The sequence below is a fragment of the Macrobrachium nipponense genome, chromosome 7, assembly GCF_015104395.2.
Source record: "Macrobrachium nipponense isolate FS-2020 chromosome 7, ASM1510439v2, whole genome shotgun sequence".
In the NCBI taxonomy this organism is placed as follows: domain Eukaryota; kingdom Metazoa; phylum Arthropoda; class Malacostraca; order Decapoda; family Palaemonidae; genus Macrobrachium; species Macrobrachium nipponense.
The window spans coordinates 111,185,183-111,203,786 of NC_061109.1; the positions used below are offsets into that span (position 1 = coordinate 111,185,183).

Below are 18,604 nucleotides of genomic sequence, written 5' to 3' on the forward strand. Positions count from 1 at the left end.
GCCAACAGAAGTGGGTGGGAAAAAAAAAACCAAAACCTTGCAACCAGAAAGTCTGGTCAGCAATTATGGAGACTGTGGGGACGTCCTCTAGTCGACCTGTTCGCTACGTCGAGGACGAAGAGGCTTCCTCTGTATTGCTCCCCGGTTCTGGATCCAGGGGCAATTGCGGTGGACGCGTTGCTCTAGAGCTGGACAGACCTAGATCTTTACGCCTTTCCCCCATTCAAGATCATGGGGGAAGTCATGAGGAAGTTCGCAGCTTCAGAAGGGACAAGGTTGACTCTGATTGCCCCGATGTGGCCAGCAAGAGAGTGGTTCACAGAGGTCATGACTTTCCTTGTGGACTTCCCAAGAACGTTGCCCTGGAGGAGAGATCTACTCAGACAGCCTCACTTCAAAAGGTATCACCAAAACCTCTCTGCTCTGGCTCTGACTGCGTTCAGACTATCGAAAAGTTGGCCAGAGCGAGAGGCTTTTCGAAGGCAGCTGCGAGAGCAATCGCTAATGCTCGAAGAGCCTCTTCAAGAGCTGTCTACCAATCTAAGTGGGCCTTCTTCAGGGCATGGTGCAAAAAGGAAGGAATTTCCTCTTCCACGACCTCTGTGAACCAGATAGCAGATTTCTTGCTCTATTTAAGAAATGTGCAGAAATTGGCAGTTCCTACAATTAAAGGTTATAGGAGTATGTTGTCTGCCGTTTTTCGCCACAGAGGACTGGACCTCTCCGACAATAAGGATCTACACGATCTCTTAAGGTCGTTCGAAACCTCCAAGATTCCACAGGCAAGACCACCCTCATGGAATCTCGATGTGGTTCTGAAGCATCTAATGTTAAGTCCCTTTGAGCCTCTCCACGAAGCTTCTCTACGGGACTTGACGAGGAAAGCGCTTTTCCTAGCTTCTCTGGCGACGGCGAAGAGAGTTAGTGAAATCCAAGCGTTCAGTAGCCTAGTGGGCTTCAAGGGGGACAACGCTGTCTGCTCGTTGAGCCTGTCTTTCTTGGCAAAAAATGAGAACCCGTCTAATCCTTGGCCGAGGAGCTTTGAAATCAAAGGTATGTCGGGTCTCGTGGGTCAAGAACCAGAGAGAGCCCTGTGCCCTGTCAGGGCTCTCAAGTTCTATGTTAATAGAACTAAAGAGATAAGAGGTCCCTCAGGTAATCTCTGGTGCTCGGTGAAGAGACCAGATTTGCCGTTGTCGAAGAATGCTGTGGCTTTCTTCTTGAGGGACGTCATTAAAGAGGCTCATTCATCTTGCCAGAAGACTGATTTGAGCCTCTTTAAAGTGAAAGCTCACGAAGTCAGAGCCGTAGCTACTTCTTTGCTGCCTTCCAAAGGAATATGTCTATCAAAGATATCCTTGATAGCACCTTTTGGAGGAGCATTTCCGTATTCGCCTCACATTACCTCCGGGATGTGAGAACGATTTACGAGAACTGTAGTTCTTTGGGGCCTTACATTTCGGCAGACACAGTTTTGGGGGCTGAAGGTAGCTCTCTCCCTATCCCTTAGCTTAGTTTAGGTTAGTTTTATTATTGTGTTTTTGGTTGATGGTGAGATCTTCTGTGGAAATCTCCCATTCTTTAGTTTAACTGTCAGGGGTTTTTTGGTTAGTTGGTCAGGTGGTGGTCGGTTGCTGTGTTACTCCCATATGTTTGGCTAGATGGTCTTGTCACATTGAGGTCACGTCCCCGTTGACAGAGCATCCAGAGTGCACCAGCACTACAGGTCTACACCTGGCTGGCAACTCTGATAAAAGCAGAAGCAGGCTTAAGTGACAGTAATCACAGAGTCTACTTTGCTAACAGGTAAGGAACCAAGAAGTAAATCATTTACTTAATTTAAGTTTCCTAAAAAATCCTATTCTGTCTCTGCCCACCATCTGAAGGTGGGATTCAGCTATATATATATCTGACAGGTAAGTTTCATGAACAAAATGTTATTGTTATAATACAATTAAGTTTGTTCATACTTACCTGGCAGATATATATAATTAGAGTGCCCACCCTCCTCCCCTCAGGAGACAAGGGTCATGAATAAAATCTGAATAGAAAATGGGAATGGTTCCTGATATCCGCCTCCCAGCGGCGGGAATGGGTACTACCACCTGGCCGCCCACTACGTGTGCCGCGAGTTTTGAAATTCTGTCGGACGTCAGAAAATACAGCTATATATATATCTGCCAGTTAAGTATGAACAAACTTAATTGTATTATAACAATAACATTTTATAGAGAAAAACTATAGTATATATAGAATACATAACTATAGTTTTACCCTTACAGAGAATAATGAGAAATAAATATAAATGAGTAATAAACTTTTAACGTCACTTTTACCTTTATTGAGCACATAGTCCTATTTTTGGCTACTGGACTTTTCATATGGAAATCCACTCATTTTTAGTTGCCTAGGTAGCTCAGAATAACCTTTTTAATTCCCTTTGTGTGATGTCTTTTTGTGTATGGATGCTTTTTTTTTTTGCCTATATTTTGCAGGCATGTAAATACCTTCATCATATTTTGAATTTTCCCATACTTTTTGTGAACTTGTGTTATTAACCTTGTAGAGCCAATGCCAACTAAAAGAAAAAGATGTACTTCTGATGTGGTCTTTGCAACTAATCTGCCTCCATACATTATCATAAGTTTTTCTGATACACTTGCCACTGTCTTCACTTTAGAACTTGTTTTGATATACCTATTAACTTCCTATACCCACTGCTTTTTGTAGTGCTTCTTGAATTGTCTGTCATGGTTTTATGTGAAATATCTTTTTAAGATCCTAAAAAATTTCGTATAACTTCTTCCATTGTTCATGAGAATTTTTTTTTTTTATTGCTTTGTTATAAACATTTTATTTTTTATTTTTCCAACATGAAGGCAAAATAACAGGCATCAATTGTGATAAATCTTCTTAGCTTTTTATATAGTTTCTCCAATACTTTAATGGTCTGCTCACCAATCTTATTTCTCTGTACTTCTAACACTTTGCATCATTCTTTTTTTCACATTTTACAGATGAAAGTTTGCCCTATTCTATCTTATCTATATATTTTTTTTCATACATTCACTTGAAGTACAGTACTTGATATTTCACCACTACATATTCACACAGCACTTTAATGCTGGTGTGAATGTGTTTGTATGGTGTGAAACATTAGACTTAATTTGAGTTCGGCATTGATACTAAACATTGCAAAAAAAATCACTATCTTTTACTAATAGGAATTTTGTATCTTTCTACATAAAGAGTAAGGTGAACTATTAATTAGATATTTTTTATTAGTTTTATAAGTAGTATTAACAATATTGTTTTTTTTTAAATTTTAGCTTGACGAAGATTTTATGGCAACATATCAGCTGTCGTATGGTTTTAATCCTGACGGCACCAAGAATGAGAATCCTTTGAAATTTGATGATGGAGAAAAAGAAGCAGATGAAGCAGAGGCAGAAAAACTTGCAAAGGAGGAAAAGAAAAAAGCAAAAACAAATCAGACAAAAAATAAACCAAGTAAGGCTATTTATAATCAACTGTAGATAGTAGGAGTAACACCTTCAGTAGTTGACACAGTAGTTGACAAAGCTTTGAAAGCATATCTGCTCATTCTTATGAAACATAGATTAGCTATGTAATATATTGACAGCGCTGAGAGTATTTTGTGCATTGTGCAATCTTCATACCTTACTTACACATGATGCCTGAGTTAGCCAGGTTATTTTGATAGATATACTAGTCTAGATTTGTTTGGGCGCACTGGCTGGAAATTGATCTCATGTCATGTGTGAAGATCAGAAACGAGTGAGTTTATCATCCTCAAGAGTTTTCATATTTGAAGAGAAGGAATGACTGAAGTCTTAGAATTCATATAATTTTCTCTCGCCACATAAGAAGAGAAAATCCAGTTTTAGCTGCTAGTCTATGCATTTAGGCTTTAGAGTCCCTCTTGAGGGCAGACTTAGACTTTGTTCACATGTCTGCCATATTGGGAACACCTGTTAAACTGTGATCTAGTATTAAGGGGCACATCGATCTCTGAATTTCAAGTATAATGATCAAAATTGAATTATTGACTATTGCGGACTGTTTTACAGTGGTACCTCGAGATACGAAAGGCTCAACTTACGAAAAACTCGAGATATGAAAGCTGACACGAAAATTTTTACTGCTCTGCATACGAAAAGTTTTCAAGATACGAAAGGTTTCTGAAAGTCCAAGATTCGCCCGATAACAATTTTGAAACTCGCGCCGCGCGCCGCCATCTTAGTTCATGTAGACTCGCCACCATCCTCCTGCTCTCCCATTGGTTTCTGATGCTAGCCAAGCCGTGAGATCCTTCTCTCCTATTGGACAGCATCCCTCCCATCATGCATCTTACGTGGTGGCGTGCCTTCGCTCGGCCACTTCGCACCCGAAGCTTTATCGTACGCATGCGGCATTCGTTCGGTCCAACGATTTCGTTTAGTATCATAAATTCGGTAGTGATTTCGTTGTGCTACTTTATCGTGTTGTGAGAACCTAATTAGTATACGTACTACATGTGTAACTTAATTACGTACAGTACATATAGTCATGGGTCCCAAGAAAGTTGCTGAAGTTCACAGAAAGAAGAGAATGCTTTCTATGGAGACAAAGATGGAGATAATAAAAAAGTATGAAGCTGGCTTGCGGTTGAGTGTGATCGCTAAGGAATACGGCCGAAATCCGTCAACGATAGGCACCATCCTTAAGCAGAAGGAAGCCATCAAAGCAGCTACACCTTCCAAGGGCGTGACTATTTTGTCCAACAAGAGGAGCCATGTGCATAATGAAATGGAAAGGCTGCTTCTTGTATGGATCGAGGACAAAGAAATCGATGGCGATACAATAACCGAGACGGCAATCTGCCAGAAGGCCAGCGCTATTTTCGGCGATTTGATTGCCCAAGCCGAAGACGACGGCTGAGAGGGAACATCAACGGCAACCCCAAAGTGCAAGGTTTCTCATGGGTGGTTCGAAAAATTCCGTAAACGGACTGGCATCCATTCGGTGGTGAAGAAATTGAAATTACTTAAAGTATAAAAAAGTAAAAAGAAATGTAAAAATAAAAAAAACAAAATAAATTTTATTTTAAGTTTTTTGTAAAGTTAAGTGTTACAGTTTTGTTAATGTGTTTTGTAAAGTTTAGTTTGTTTTTCTGGCATTTTTTTATGTGTTTCGTAAAGTTAAGTGTACGTATCTGCCGTTTGTCCTCCTCCTCCTCTGCCGCCACTTTCGGAGATAGCCTCACTCGAAAGGTAAGCTTCCACATTTTACGTTTCAGTAATAATATTTCTTGTACACTAATATACACTTTATTTACAGGTTTTACATTTTTATTATTAAGTTACATATTGAATGGTCCAAATTGTTGTAGTATTTCATTGTTTATAGGTCAATTTAGCTTTATTATGAAATTTACTGGGGTGTTTTTGGAGGGCTTGGAACGGATTAGCCATTTTACATGTAAAATGTGGTCCAAGATACGAAAACCTCATGATACAAAAGGCGCCTCGGAACGGATTAATTTCGTATCTCGAGGTACTACTGTATATCTAAATAAACATCCTGAAGCGTTATTGCTAAAAAAAAGTTTTTTTAGACTATAGTTTAAGGCGGTCCCCGGTTAACAGTGGGTTCAATTCCCAGCAAAAGCACTGATTGGCACAGACTAACCGCTTACTTATGCCAATAAACAACTTACCAGTGCCAAAAACTGTTCACCAACATTTCTAAACCTCCAACCAGTGCCAAAAATCAGGATAGAAACATAGTTAGCCAAGTATCATAAAACCGAAACACCATTAACCAATGCCACAGATAAGCAGGGCTGCCTGTGTTGACAATTTTGTTCATTGCTTGTATGGCACTGTGAGGGACAAATTGTCACAAAACTTGTACAAAGTTTTCTAGTCCTGTTTAGTTTAGAATCATTGATATACATACTTTTGTCACTCACTAAAATCATTTACAAGTCAATTTATTTTGTTTAACAAAATAGAATTAATATTTTTATTTCCTCAGGATGTCAGTATAGGGTGTATGTTCATGAATAAAAGAAATATCTAAGTACAGTGGTACCTCGAGATACGAAACTAATCCGTTCTGAAGCAGCCTTCGTATCATGAGCTTTTCGTATCTTGGACCGCATTTTACATGCAAAATGGCTAATCCGTTCCAAGCCCTCCAAAAACACCCCAGCAAATTTCAATATACTACAACAATTTGGACCATTCAATACCTAACTTAATACGTACTGCTAATATGTACTAGTACATAGTACGTACCTGTAAATAAAGTGTATTAGTGTAGTACATGGTATACAAGAAATACTGTACTAAAATGTGGAAGCTTACCTTTCGAGTGAGGCTATCTCCGAAAGTGGCGACAGAGGAGGAGGACAAAAGGTAGATACGTACGTACACTAACTTTATGAAACACATAAAAAAATGTAAGGAAAACATAAACTAAACTTTACGAAACACATTAACAAAACTGTAACACAACTTTACAAAAAACTTAAAATTACATTTTTTTTTTTTTACTTTTTTTTTTTTTTTATTTTTTTTTATATACTTTATGTTTTCTTCTTTTTTTTTTATTACAAAATTTCAGCTTCTTCACCACTTTCAACTTTGTTTTTTTGTAGTATCACTTGGTTCTTCTTTTTTGCTTCCTACTCCTACTAAAGGCCCCTATAAAAAATAGCTATCCAAGGAAGATTGCTTCTGCCTGCTTTTGACAGTGTTCCTGGAACGACTCAGGCAAACGTCATCAAACTGTGCAAGTATACGACCTGTGCAAGCCTTTTCGGGGTGTCTCTTTTCTATGAATGATTGCACCTTATGAAAAGCAGCTAGATCATCCTTAATTTCTACCAATGTCATAGAGTAGTCGTCCTCCTCCTCGCCGCTGCTAGAGAACTCCTTTTGAACGACGTTATGTTGCATGGCCTCCAACTCCTTCAGGTCATCCGTTGTAAGCTCCTCTTGGTGCTCCTCGAGAAGGTCATTGATGTTGTCTTCGTTGACGACCAGCCCCATGGACTTGCCGAGTGCAACGATCTCGTCAAGATCTGGTTGCGAAACTGTTTCAGGATTGTCAACTATTCCTGAATCTGCAGCACCAGCTTCGCCCACGTCGAATCCCTCAAAGTCTCGGGCGGATATGGCATCAGGCAATAGTTTCCTCTATGAGGAATACAAGGTTTGCCTCCAAACCTCCTGCCAAGCTTGGTCGATAAGTCGGATGCATATGACAACATCGAAATGCTCCTTCCAAAATTCACGCAAGGTGAGGTTTGTGGTATCGGTGATGTCGAAACATCTCTTGAAAAGATGTTTCGTATACAGCTTCTTGAAGTTCGATATCACTTGCTGGTCCATGGGCTTGATGAAGGAATACTCCACTAGGATATCTTCATCGAGGCCAGGAGGGTGAGCAGGGGCATTGTCCAACACCAGCAGACATTTCAGAGGGAGGTGCTTCTCTTCCAAGAATTTCTTCACTGTCGGGCCGAAACACAGATTTACCCACTAGGTGAACAAAAGCTTCGTTACCCAGGCCTTCGCATTAGCCCTCCACATCACTGGAAGCTTCTTAAGCACTTTGTGGGCCTTGAAGGCTCGAGGAGTCTCTGAATGATACACAAGTAGGGGCTTCACCTTGCAATCACCAGTGGCATTGGAACAAAGTGCAAGTGTAAGCTTGTCTTTCGTAGGCTTATGCCCGGGTAGCTTCCTTCATGAAGTAATTCAGCTTTCTTTCACCCATTTAATCTCCAATGTGAAGAATAGGTTTGTATGTAATGTATGGGAGAATGCAGTTTACTTTAAAGAATTGCATTATTGTGAGGATGGTTTTAGTTGTTAGAACAATTAGTATACAGACTGTACTACATTTTAAATAAAGGTATATTATTTTATATAGCAGATAGATGATTGAATTAGATTACTTGCTTTAATTTGTAGACAATTAAAGATAATAAAGTTAATTTTTGCAACATTGCTCTTATAGTTCTATCTTTCAGTGTTTTTTATCAATGCATGATTTCATGTTACACTTTAATTATGATTGTCATTTACTACTTTTTAAAATATTTTTAACAAGCGTTATTCCCCATTTAGGTTGGTTTGAAATGGATGAAACCTTAAACACTAAGGTTTATGTAAGCAACCTCCCTGATTCTACCACTGAGGAAGAGTTCCTAGAATTAATGTCAAAATGTGGCATGATCTTAAAAGATCTTACAACCAACAAATACAAGATAAAGATGTATCGTGATAGCGAAGGAAATTTCAAAGGTGATGCTTTGTGCTCTTATATAAAGGTATGGAAATTTTGAATTTTATCCGTAATAACTGTTAGGCTTACAGTAATTTATTTGTTTATGCTTTATATTACTTACAGTCTTTTAGAATGCTGGAGTAATGGTGTGGATAATGTAAGGGGATATTAGTGTAGCATCAGGAAGTTAATAGATGATGGAATGCGTGTATACTTTCTTTCGTGATTCACAAATCATGGTAATTGTATTTTGAAAGTTAATACACCCTGTTTTATACTATTATATATTGACATGAAGAAAAACTTGAAGATGCCAAACTCTATAATGATTCAAAGTACCAAAATTATCTTGCAAGTAATATAAGATGATAGCTTACTTTTTTGAAAAAAATATATAATTTACTAATCATCTTTGATTGATACTGTATGTTCTGTATAGTGCTTATTCTTGAATGATAAAATAAAGGACATTATAAATTTGCATAATATTATTATTGTTATAAACTATTTAGAGGAACATTTGTGTAATTAACATATGTACTGTGCTTGTAAGCTTTGTTCATTGTGGAAAAATGAGAAAGTGTATGGATTTTTAACCAAAGAAAATTTTGGTTTTCTATATTAGCCTACTGTAAATTATCTTTATTCATGGTCACTGAATTTTATAGCCACTTCATTCTTCATAGATCCTTAGGTTTGTAGCAGAAGAGCCCAACATTTTTTGTAGACTGTCCTGTAGTTGAAAAGAATCAATGGGCTTGGAAGGTGAACACTTCTGTTATAAGTATAAAAATAGGATCTTATGAAAATATTTTTTGTTTTTGAAGAATTAAATTTTCACTGCCTGCCCATTCCTTAAGATTTAGCCTAGATAACAAAGTAAGATGTAGGATCATGCTGCCAAAAACCCAAAATTGGAAAGTCCATGTCATAAAGTATATAACAAAAAATAAGAAGTTTGCCACCTTGAAGATGTAGCTGATACAGCACAGCCCTCTGCAATTACAAGTCCCAGTGAAAAGAGTGCTGGCCATTTCAGTGCAACATCCTAGTTTAGAGTTGTGGCACCCTGACACAATCACCAGAAAAAGATTACACAAAGATTTCATACAAAAATGAGAAGTGGAATAAGCTTGCCATCTGTTACCATACCTTATGAACTCAAAAAATTATCTGCGCCAATGATATGATTTCCTAGTAGGAAATCATATCATGTTATTGCCTCCTAGGATGTCTTGTAGAAAAGAAGAGCTTGGATGTGTTCTCTCTGTAATCTCCAATTCCCAAAGATAAAAATGCATTACTGAGATAGACTGCAGTTCTAACAGCCAGATCCAGGCTGCCTGCAATTTTGTCAGGGTCAGCTATGAAGGTTTGTTGGGAGAAAACCAGCAACATTTGTCCCTTAGCTTCTATGGGCTTGCAAATGTGGATGTAGTAAATATGAACAGGAATGGTTGGATTCTCCTCGTTCCGGCCTGCACTAACAAAAAGTCTTAAGATATTGAGTCCTTTAAACGTATATAGGTACATAGTGGCCTGACAGACAGAAATCCTTCAGGGTTATTACCAACAAAATCTCAAAGGGAAGGGGAAAAAAAAATCTGTCATCGTGAACCAAGGGATTTCGGGTCTTGTCTACAAATTCCAGGACAAATTCGAAGGCTACAAAATCCAAACCCCTCGTGCGTTTACGTCAAAATAAAGCCCATGAAGTTCACTAATTCACTTTGAAGAGATCAAGATGAAAAACACTTTCTGCCACATCCTGATGCAGTGACCACTCTGTTCCCAGAGCCTGACCCTGACAACTTGGCTTGTCTGCCACCACATTCCTCTTACCTGGGATATATCTGGCTGAGTGATCCACCAAGTGAGAAACCAACTCTGGTGCAATTGTACCATCAATTCGTGAAGATTACAAGATAACACCATGGTTCTTTTTTCAAAAACTTGCCTAAATACTACTTCCAGCTGTCAATTGTTTCAAGTGACTGAACTACTCGCAAGTATTGTTGTGTTCTTGCATGAGTGGCTGTGAAAAGGCCACCTTATGAAAATGTCACGCAATATACATTGCATATGATGAAATTGTGATGTAATTTATATTGCACATGATGAAAATTTCATGTAACATACGTCATGTCACACATAAAAATGTAACATTCATAGCACTTGACGTGCTACTGACGAATTTTTTTGCGGTATATAAAGGTTGCAGATTTTTGGCTTAGCTTTATTTTCATTTGCAGAGTGAACAGATTTTTCATGTCTGAAAGTATTTCTTCAACAGGGAAACATGCCTAACCTTCTTTTATTTTTGAAATGGACTCGGTGTGAGATTGCAGAAATTTCAGACAAAAGTTTGGACTTCCAGCAGCCACTACTGGTGATGGTCCAGAACCACCAATGGCAAGTGGGGTAGTCATGAGGCTGCAAGCAACTCTGGAAAGAGACAAGCTAAGACAAGATTGGCTGTTGGCAGAGCAATGGACGCGAGAAGCCATAATAAACATGCTTCATGGCCATAACAAGGAAGTTGTGTCAGTTGCATTCACTGGTATAGCAGCCATTCTTTAACCTGGTGGCCAGATGTGTCACAGCTCATTCAAGCTCCCACTTGACATCCGTCCTGATTCCTCCTGCCATTTGTCCAAAAGAGAAAATATGCTTATTAATAAAACCAATGTCATTATTTAGAACAAAGCACCTATGGCATCATCTGACATGTTGTACATCTAAGGAATGAGGAAATCTTGGACAAGTTGCTTAGCAACAAGGTGTCACTTCATAGTGTAGATTATATTAATCTGGTGGAAGGAGAGGATGTCACAATGCAACAGGAAATGTACCCAGTAGAATTTTTGAACACTGTTAACTTGGCTGGGCTGCCCCACATACACTGAACTTGAAGAAGAAAGGTGCAGATGTTATGCTTATTCACAATTTGTGCTTGGCCAAGGGCCTTTACAACAGCACTAAACTGGTGGTAATGGCTGTCAAACCAAGGGTGCTGCAAGTTGAAATTATAACAGGATCTCACAGAGGCACAATCCACTTTCTTCCCCTTATCATGTCAATACTAAAGAAGACATCAATGTGCCATTTAATTGTAGCTGCTGGCAATTTCCAGTGAAGTTAGCCTGTGCCATAATCATCAACTAAGCTCAAAGACAAACATTGACAAAGTTGGTGTCTACCTCCTCACCCTGTCTTCACACACAGCCAGGTATATGTAGCCTGCTCTTGCATTCATTCATTTGATTCAAGTTTTTTAGCACTCACAGCAAGGGAAAATGGGGGGCAAGACCTTCGTTGGTGGTTGGACGATCAGAATCTCTTGGTGGGTGTCCCTCTGTGTTTTCCCCCTCCAGACTTTCTTTTGTTTTCAGATGCCTCCCGCACAGGTTGGGGTGTTCATCTAGGGGACCTCATTACATCAGGTGTTTGGGGTATGGAAGACAAGCTGCTACACATCAACATTTTGGAGCTAAAGGCAGCTTTTCTGGGTCTGAGAGCATTTTGGGAGAAGGTAGAGGGTCATTCAGTAGTTCTGATGTCCGACAACACCACGGTGGTCGCTTATGTGAACAAACGGGGGTCTGGTGTCTCATCACCTCCATTCATTGACAGTCGAGTTACACTAGTAGGTGATCGACAACTCGGTAGAGCTTTCAGCCAGATACATTCCAGGCAAGAGGAATGTGGTCACTGACAGGCAGAGTCATTGCAACCAAATCCTGGGCACGAAGTGGTCTCTCCATCAGGTCGTGGCGGACAGGCTTTTTCAGGTTTTGGGGGATGCCTATAGTAGACCTCTTTTCAACTCGCTTCAACAGAAAACTGAAAGTTTACTGATCATTGGTCCCGGATCCTCTTTCTCTGGCAGAGGGCGCCTTCCAACACCCTTGGGAAAACCTCGAGGTGTACGCCTTTCCTCCGTTTTGCCTGATCCGGCAAGTTCTGAACAGGGTAATGACTTCTCAAAATCTCAGGATGACTTTGGTAGTTCCTCTGTAGCCGCAAGCAGAATGGTTTCCGGACCTTCTGTTCCTTCTGTCAGAGGTTCCAAGAGAGATCCCCCCATGGAGGCAGCTTCTTTACCAGCCTCACGTAGAAAGGTTTCACCAGTCAGAAGAATCCCTGTCTCTTTACGGATGAAGACTATCAAGTATCTCCTCCAAGCAAGAGGTTTTTCTCAGGGAAAAGCAAGACATATGTCCAGTTATTTCAGGAAGTCCTCTTCAGCAGTTTACCAGGGGAAATGTGCAATCTACTGCGATTGGTATTTTTGACGGGGTTTCTTTCCACTCAAAACCTCTGTTCAGCATACTATAGTAAATATTTTGGTCTTCCTCGAGGATGAGAAAGGCCTTTCTGTTTCTGATATCAAGGGCTACAGAGCGGCGTTGAGTTTGGGGTTGTGCTGAGAGGCATAGAATCGCTTCGTCCTGGGAGACCTCCTTGTTGTTCAAGGGTTTCAAGCAGACCTGTTCTCCAAGGGAAGTCAAGCCTCCAGCATGGGATATTTCGCTTGTCCTGAGAAGTTTCACTAGAGCTCCTTTTGAGTCCTTGCATCGATCATCAGACAGAAATTTGACGCTCAAGACAGTTTTTCTTTTGGCCTTGACATCTTCAAAGAGAGTAGGGGAGCTTCGTGGCCTAAGTTATGATGTGAAACATACCAGGGGTTGGGGGTCTGTGACCTTCAAGTTTGTCCCGGAATTCGTGGCCAAGACCCAGAATCCCTGTGCATGACGACAGATTTGCCTTTTTTTTTTTTTTTTTTTTTTTTTTTTTTTTCTGAATGACTTTGTAGACAATGACCCACAAGAGCTCTTGCTATGTCCTGTCAGAGCCCTAGGTTGCTATCTTAAAAGGACTCGACATCTCAGACCTGGGTGTCGTAGGCTTTTTGTTGGCACTATTCGGTCCAAGAAAGAAGTTTCCAGGAACACCATTTCTTTCTGGATATGTGAGGCAATCAAGCAGGTTTATTCATCTCTTGGTAGTCCTGTCACTGAGTCTGTGCAGGCTAGAGCACATGACATCAGAGGTATAAGTTCCTCTCTGGCATTTAAGAAAAATTTTGCTGTTCATAGAATTTTCAACGCTGGTACTTGGTTGCGTCAATCCACGTTCACATCTTTTTACCTAAGAGATGTTGCCCACAGGTCTTTGAACATGTTTTCCTTGGGCCCTGTGGTGGCTGCCCAGCAAATCGTGTAACTTACCCATTGCCCTTCAGCAGGCAGTTTTGTATCTTACCCAGGATGATTGTGTGGAAGAGAGAATGAGTTAGCTGGTCTCTTTCTTTTTCTTTGTTCCTTTTTTCTTCCTACGGGCTTGTTGAGGAATAGACACAACATGCGCTGGACTGGTCTGATAGTTGTTTTGCTTTTTGTATGTTTGAAATAATCAAACGCTGTATTCAGTAGCACATACTCCGCTCTCTAGCAAGGGGAAGTGAGGAGTGATAACAGACCCCTGGTTTGTTATATGAATAGTCAGAATTTTCTTTAGTTCCCTAGATGCAGTGAATCTGCTCATATATCATTGTATTGCAACCCAGATGGCTGAGTTGTTAGGTGTCAGTTTATCTATCTTCTCACTGGCATTGGTCCACCTTCTTTAGAACTTGTTCTTCTAGAGAGGTGGTAAGGTGGGTTAACTCCCAGCCGGTTTAGGATCCTTGAACTTCCCTCCAACTATAAGTCTATCCTATTGTTAAGACTGAAGGTTTGTTCAGCAAAAGAACAAATGACAAATTTTTAAATCAATTTGTATTTTTCATAGCTAACAAACCGGAGGTCTTAACGTTTACGGCCAACCTCTGTATCACTTATTATTTCCCGGGTTGGGGAAAGACTAAATAGCATCACGAGGTCTAATGCGCAGTCCCTGATCAGCTGTCACCTTGTATGTGCAGATGTTGTCAGATCTCACAGATTCCGTGCTTTACAATCTTTGATTGTTTTAAACTAGTTACCAGCTGGTGCTTGAAAAATAATCTTATTGTTAAGACTGAATGTTTGTTAGCTATGAAAAATACAAATTGATTTAAAAATTTGTCATTCTTTAAAGAGTTGCTGTAGATATTTCTTTTTGATTTGGCCATATTTTCATGTTTTTAGTTTCCTATGTTTTATAATGAAATAAAATTTATTGAGATTGAGATTTGTGAGTAGAAAACTCTCTCAAAAACTTTCAAAACAAATATGTTGCCTATGAGTACGAGCATTTGCTAGTGTTATTAATAACGTTGGCCCAGAGATTGCCTGCAGCCTTAGGATCTGAGGCAAATAATATGCCAGCCAGCAGAAAATTTGCTTTGAAACAGGAGTGAACTGTCAAGGAAATTTGCTTAATTACAAGAGTATGAGAGTAAACAGACAAATTAGCTGAAGTGAGGAGGCAACATAGCAGCATGAAGATAGTATATGATCAATAATGGATGCTGTTAGTGTATAGACTACCCATGTATGTATATAAGAAATTATACCTACATATTTTGGCTGAGTAACAAAATATTTTCAATGGACTGAATTATGTTAAAATTTTTTGCATCTCGGACCTTTGTCAGCAAAAATGTCACACTCATTCTGACAGGTAGCACATACAGTACAGTTAAGATCTTCCTTTTTTCTTATTTATGAGATTTATTCTTAAGATTTCTTGCATCTTTGTATAATTCTGACATAGCAAATGCTGAAACGTTAAAGTTTAATTAATTTTATTGAAGACGTTTGAGACATATACATATCTAGATTAAGAAGGCTTTCCATTAAGGCTTAATAAAAAAGAATATTGTGATGAATGATAAAACTACAATTATTTACTGTATAAGCATATTATACATGTTGTTTTTCACCTCTTAGTATGGATTATACACTGGGTAACTAAGAGGCTTTTTGCAGTGATCTATGCACTTTCAAGCGGTCTTAGCTTGACAAACAAAATTTTTAACCTCAGAAACTATTGCTAACACAGTAGTACCTCAGTCTTCGAACTTAGTCCATCCCAGAAGGTTAGACGAAATGTGATTTGTTGGAAATATGAAATAAATTTCCCCATAAGAAATAAAGGGCATCAGGATAATTTATTCCAGCCCACCCAAAAAGTCCCCCTTTTTAAATGTTTTTATTATTGATACGTTCTAAAGTTAAGTTAGGCGTTTAAAGTATAAAACAGTAGTACATTGAATTAAGAAAAATGTTCAAAAAATTTTTGTTTCTGTGTACGAGTTAAAAATTCAATTTACAAACCATTTGGTGAAAATGGCACGTGGCTGGCTGGGATCAAAGAAGGAGAGGCAGAATCCCCTCAAGGAAACCAAAAGGGTCGCAGTAACCAGAGGTTGATAACAAAATCAATTTTACTCACATTTTGCAAGGAATCGATAGAGTGTGTGTCCGCTTGTGTGTCTGTGTGTGTTTATGTTATAGAGACAGATTAATAGTACTCGGCAGATGTGAAAACAAACCCTTACTCTTGTATGATTGGATCTTGAGTGCAAGAAGAATATTAATTATACCACAATACATCAACTTATTGTTGGCAAATGGCAGAATTTAAAATTATAATCCAATAAAGATGAGGATTTTGCAAACGAGTGATAAATAAAGAATGCAAGTAAAAAAAGATCAAATAATGTTTCACAAGCATCACTTGATAGGTATTTTGCTGTAAACAAAAAGAAGTGATTCAGGCGAGTTGAGTGTAAGTGAAAGGAAATGGACAGAACTTAGTGAAAGAGAAAAATGATCCAAACCCAGTCCCAATGGTGTAGCTGGGAAGCAAAGCTCTGTCTCCCACCCAATAACCCACCATCATCCCCTCTATCTCCTTTCTACCATCTCACTCACTCAGTCCCGAACACTCGCTCAAGTAAGACTCTCTTTTGATTTTTTTTTTATTGTTAATGCATTGCATTTGATTGTTTTCATACTATTGCATGATTATGTTAAATATACTATCGTGAAATTCCTTTCTTTTATCGTTTTATGTCAATCTGCTTTTACATATCTACAGTAATATTTTTACTGTCTTCTCCTTCTCTTCTCAACAGTATGAACACTCCCTCCCTATATCTTAGTCACCTGTGCATTACTGCTTGACATGATTTTGTTCATCTACTATTTAAATTTTATTGTGAAACATTTTATTTTTAATTTTTTTTTAAATATGATTATCATTAAACCATATACATATTGTGCTTGCACTTTATATACATACCTGTAAAGTAAAAAAAACATGGGGGCTACTGCCTTTGTTTTCTCGGACACGGTAGGACTTCTAGTACAAGTATAAACAAGACAATCAGTTGAGTGGAAGTAAGAGTATTTGTTCAACAAATGAGAAAATTTATTAAAAAATTTTTGGTCAAAAAACATAATGTTCAACTTTAGAAACGTTCGGCAAACGAGGTACCACTGTATATCTGTATGCCCTTAACCTAGGTCTGATCCTTTATAACTATTCAGTATATCTCTATACAATACCAGTCAGGTCAAGGATTCTGCTTTGAGGCATTTCACAAATGTAGTGCATTGCATCAGTACACAGTGTATGATTCCATTGGTAACTGAAAACAGGTGACATAAACACACAGTGCCAGCGATAGGATTCTGACATTTCTGAATTATGGAATCCTTGATATGGCATCTCTTCAGCTGTAGAACCCCATGTCCACTGCTGTTTTGGCCAGTTGTAGATCCCTCCTATCCAACGATTTAATCTAGCTGTTTTGAAGAAAGATATAATTTAAAATCTACTCATAAACTTTTCAGATTAAGATATAAATTATTGCGATGTTTTTATGCTTCATCAATAACAGGCTTCATTTTTTCTGAATTTTTTTATCAACAACTTACCAAATTCTGTCCTGTTGAGATAAGACTTAATTGTGTTATCCTCCCATTGGGATTCAAGTGTTGCTAACTGGCCACCTCGGTCACGGCAAGCGAAATGTGCATTATGCCAGTTGGCCATGCTTCTGCTAAAATAATAGCAACTTTGTCCTAGCCTAAGAAAATTTGGAGGGCAGATGTATTGAACTTGAATTTCATCTTGGGTCTGATTATTGGCATATCCTGTAGGTAATTAATAAGTTTTGTTACCCTTAATCAAAGATTATTAGATGTTAAAAGGCAGTTTCAAGTCGGCTTTAGTTAACACATTCATATTAGCATTCTCAGCAGTCTTTTAGTCCTAATTTCAACTGAATTATTTTCATAAAGTCCTGCTAAATTATGTTTTGAGTTATTTGTTGATGATCTGTTTAGTTGCCTTTAGACTATTATGAAAAGAATTTTACCTTGTGGAATCAGTAGTATGATGAAAAGGGCAATGTTTGTCATTCCCATTTTAGTACTATGGTTGTCTGTCTTCTTGCTTCTTTTGATACACAGGTATTTTTTGTAGAGTAAAATCTGTATCTGATAAGAGGTCATCATCGTTTGCAGATAAGATTAAACCATATGTCAAGATCCATATTTATTTGTGTGATTACATTTTTGTACTGAATATTCTTGTTTAAAAACTATGAATGCGTTGCAACTGCTCAAATGTAATTATTGAAGAGTAGAGTTGTATTATGTATCAGAATGTATAATGCAATTCTAATGTATTATTTACTAAAAAATGGACATTCTTTATGAGCCTAAAATTATCTCAGCCCAGAAAAAGGATGTGGAATTTTAGGTGTATAGAGCTTATCTTCCTTTAAGCATATTTTTTGTTAACTTTTCTCTCTTTCAGAATCCTAATGATTTTCTGTTGAGAGTAGAACTAAAGGTACACTTATATCAATCATTAAACAAAAATTAATGAACCTTATCTGTTTAAAGTGACATTGTTGAATATTTGCAACATCTTATACATCTGTTTATTTGGTAACTATAATTATTACTTTTAAGTTGAGAAGCTGTTAAGTGGTATATTAGTTGGATTATGGTACTTCCATATCAGCATTACTTCTTAGCAGATTACAATAATTCTTTAAGGTATAAAAAGATTTTGATTGGAAATTTAATTTTTCTATGGCCACTAGATGAAAATATTGTACAGAATTTCTTTGAACAGCATACTTATCTAAATTATCCTTCTGTTTTCAGAGGGAATCTGTTGAGCTTGCCCTTCAGATACTGGATGGCTATTGTGTTGGCAATAAGACTATACATGTTGAATTGGCAAAGTTTGAACTGAAAGGAGAGTACAATCCAAAATTAAAACCTCCCAAAAAGAAGAAAAAAGAATTAGAGAAACTGCAAAAGAAACAAGAAAAGTAAGTTTTGTGTAGTTT

At 38.2% G+C, this 18,604-nt stretch overlaps 2 protein-coding genes across 3 annotated transcripts in view; one reads left to right on the forward strand and one right to left on the reverse strand.

Moving 5' to 3' along the window:
* LOC135217379 (17S U2 SnRNP complex component HTATSF1-like) overlaps positions 1-18,604 on the forward strand; it is a 173,052-nt gene that overhangs the window by 49,491 nt on the left and 104,957 nt on the right. For both annotated transcript variants that reach the window (XM_064253224.1, XM_064253223.1), the window contains exons 3-5: positions 3,330-3,510; positions 8,142-8,344; positions 18,417-18,586. In XM_064253224.1, the coding sequence (XP_064109294.1) occupies positions 3,330-3,510; positions 8,142-8,344; positions 18,417-18,586 (554 nt within the window). The remainder of the gene's footprint in view (positions 1-3,329; positions 3,511-8,141; positions 8,345-18,416; positions 18,587-18,604) is intronic.
* Positions 16,691-17,666, reverse strand: LOC135217224 (perlucin-like protein). The gene is made up of 3 exons (XM_064252953.1): positions 17,618-17,666; positions 17,175-17,393; positions 16,691-17,042 (listed from the first exon to the last, which is right to left on the reverse strand). The coding sequence occupies exons 1-3, from the start codon at positions 17,664-17,666 to the stop codon at positions 16,792-16,794; spliced, it is 519 nt and encodes a 172-aa protein (XP_064109023.1). The 3' UTR covers positions 16,691-16,791.

Excerpts from the sequence above, each read along its gene's own strand:
- LOC135217224 (XM_064252953.1), bottom strand. The coding sequence starts at position 17,666 with ATGGGAATGACAAACATTGCCCTTTTCATCATACTACTGATTCCACAA. Across the intron at positions 17,394-17,617 it reads CATACTACTGATTCCACAAG|GATATGCCAATAATCAGACC; the intron begins GTAAAATTCTTT and ends AATTACCTACAG. Across the intron at positions 17,043-17,174 it reads TCTCAACAGGACAGAATTTG|CTAGATTAAATCGTTGGATA; the intron begins GTAAGTTGTTGA and ends TCTTCAAAACAG.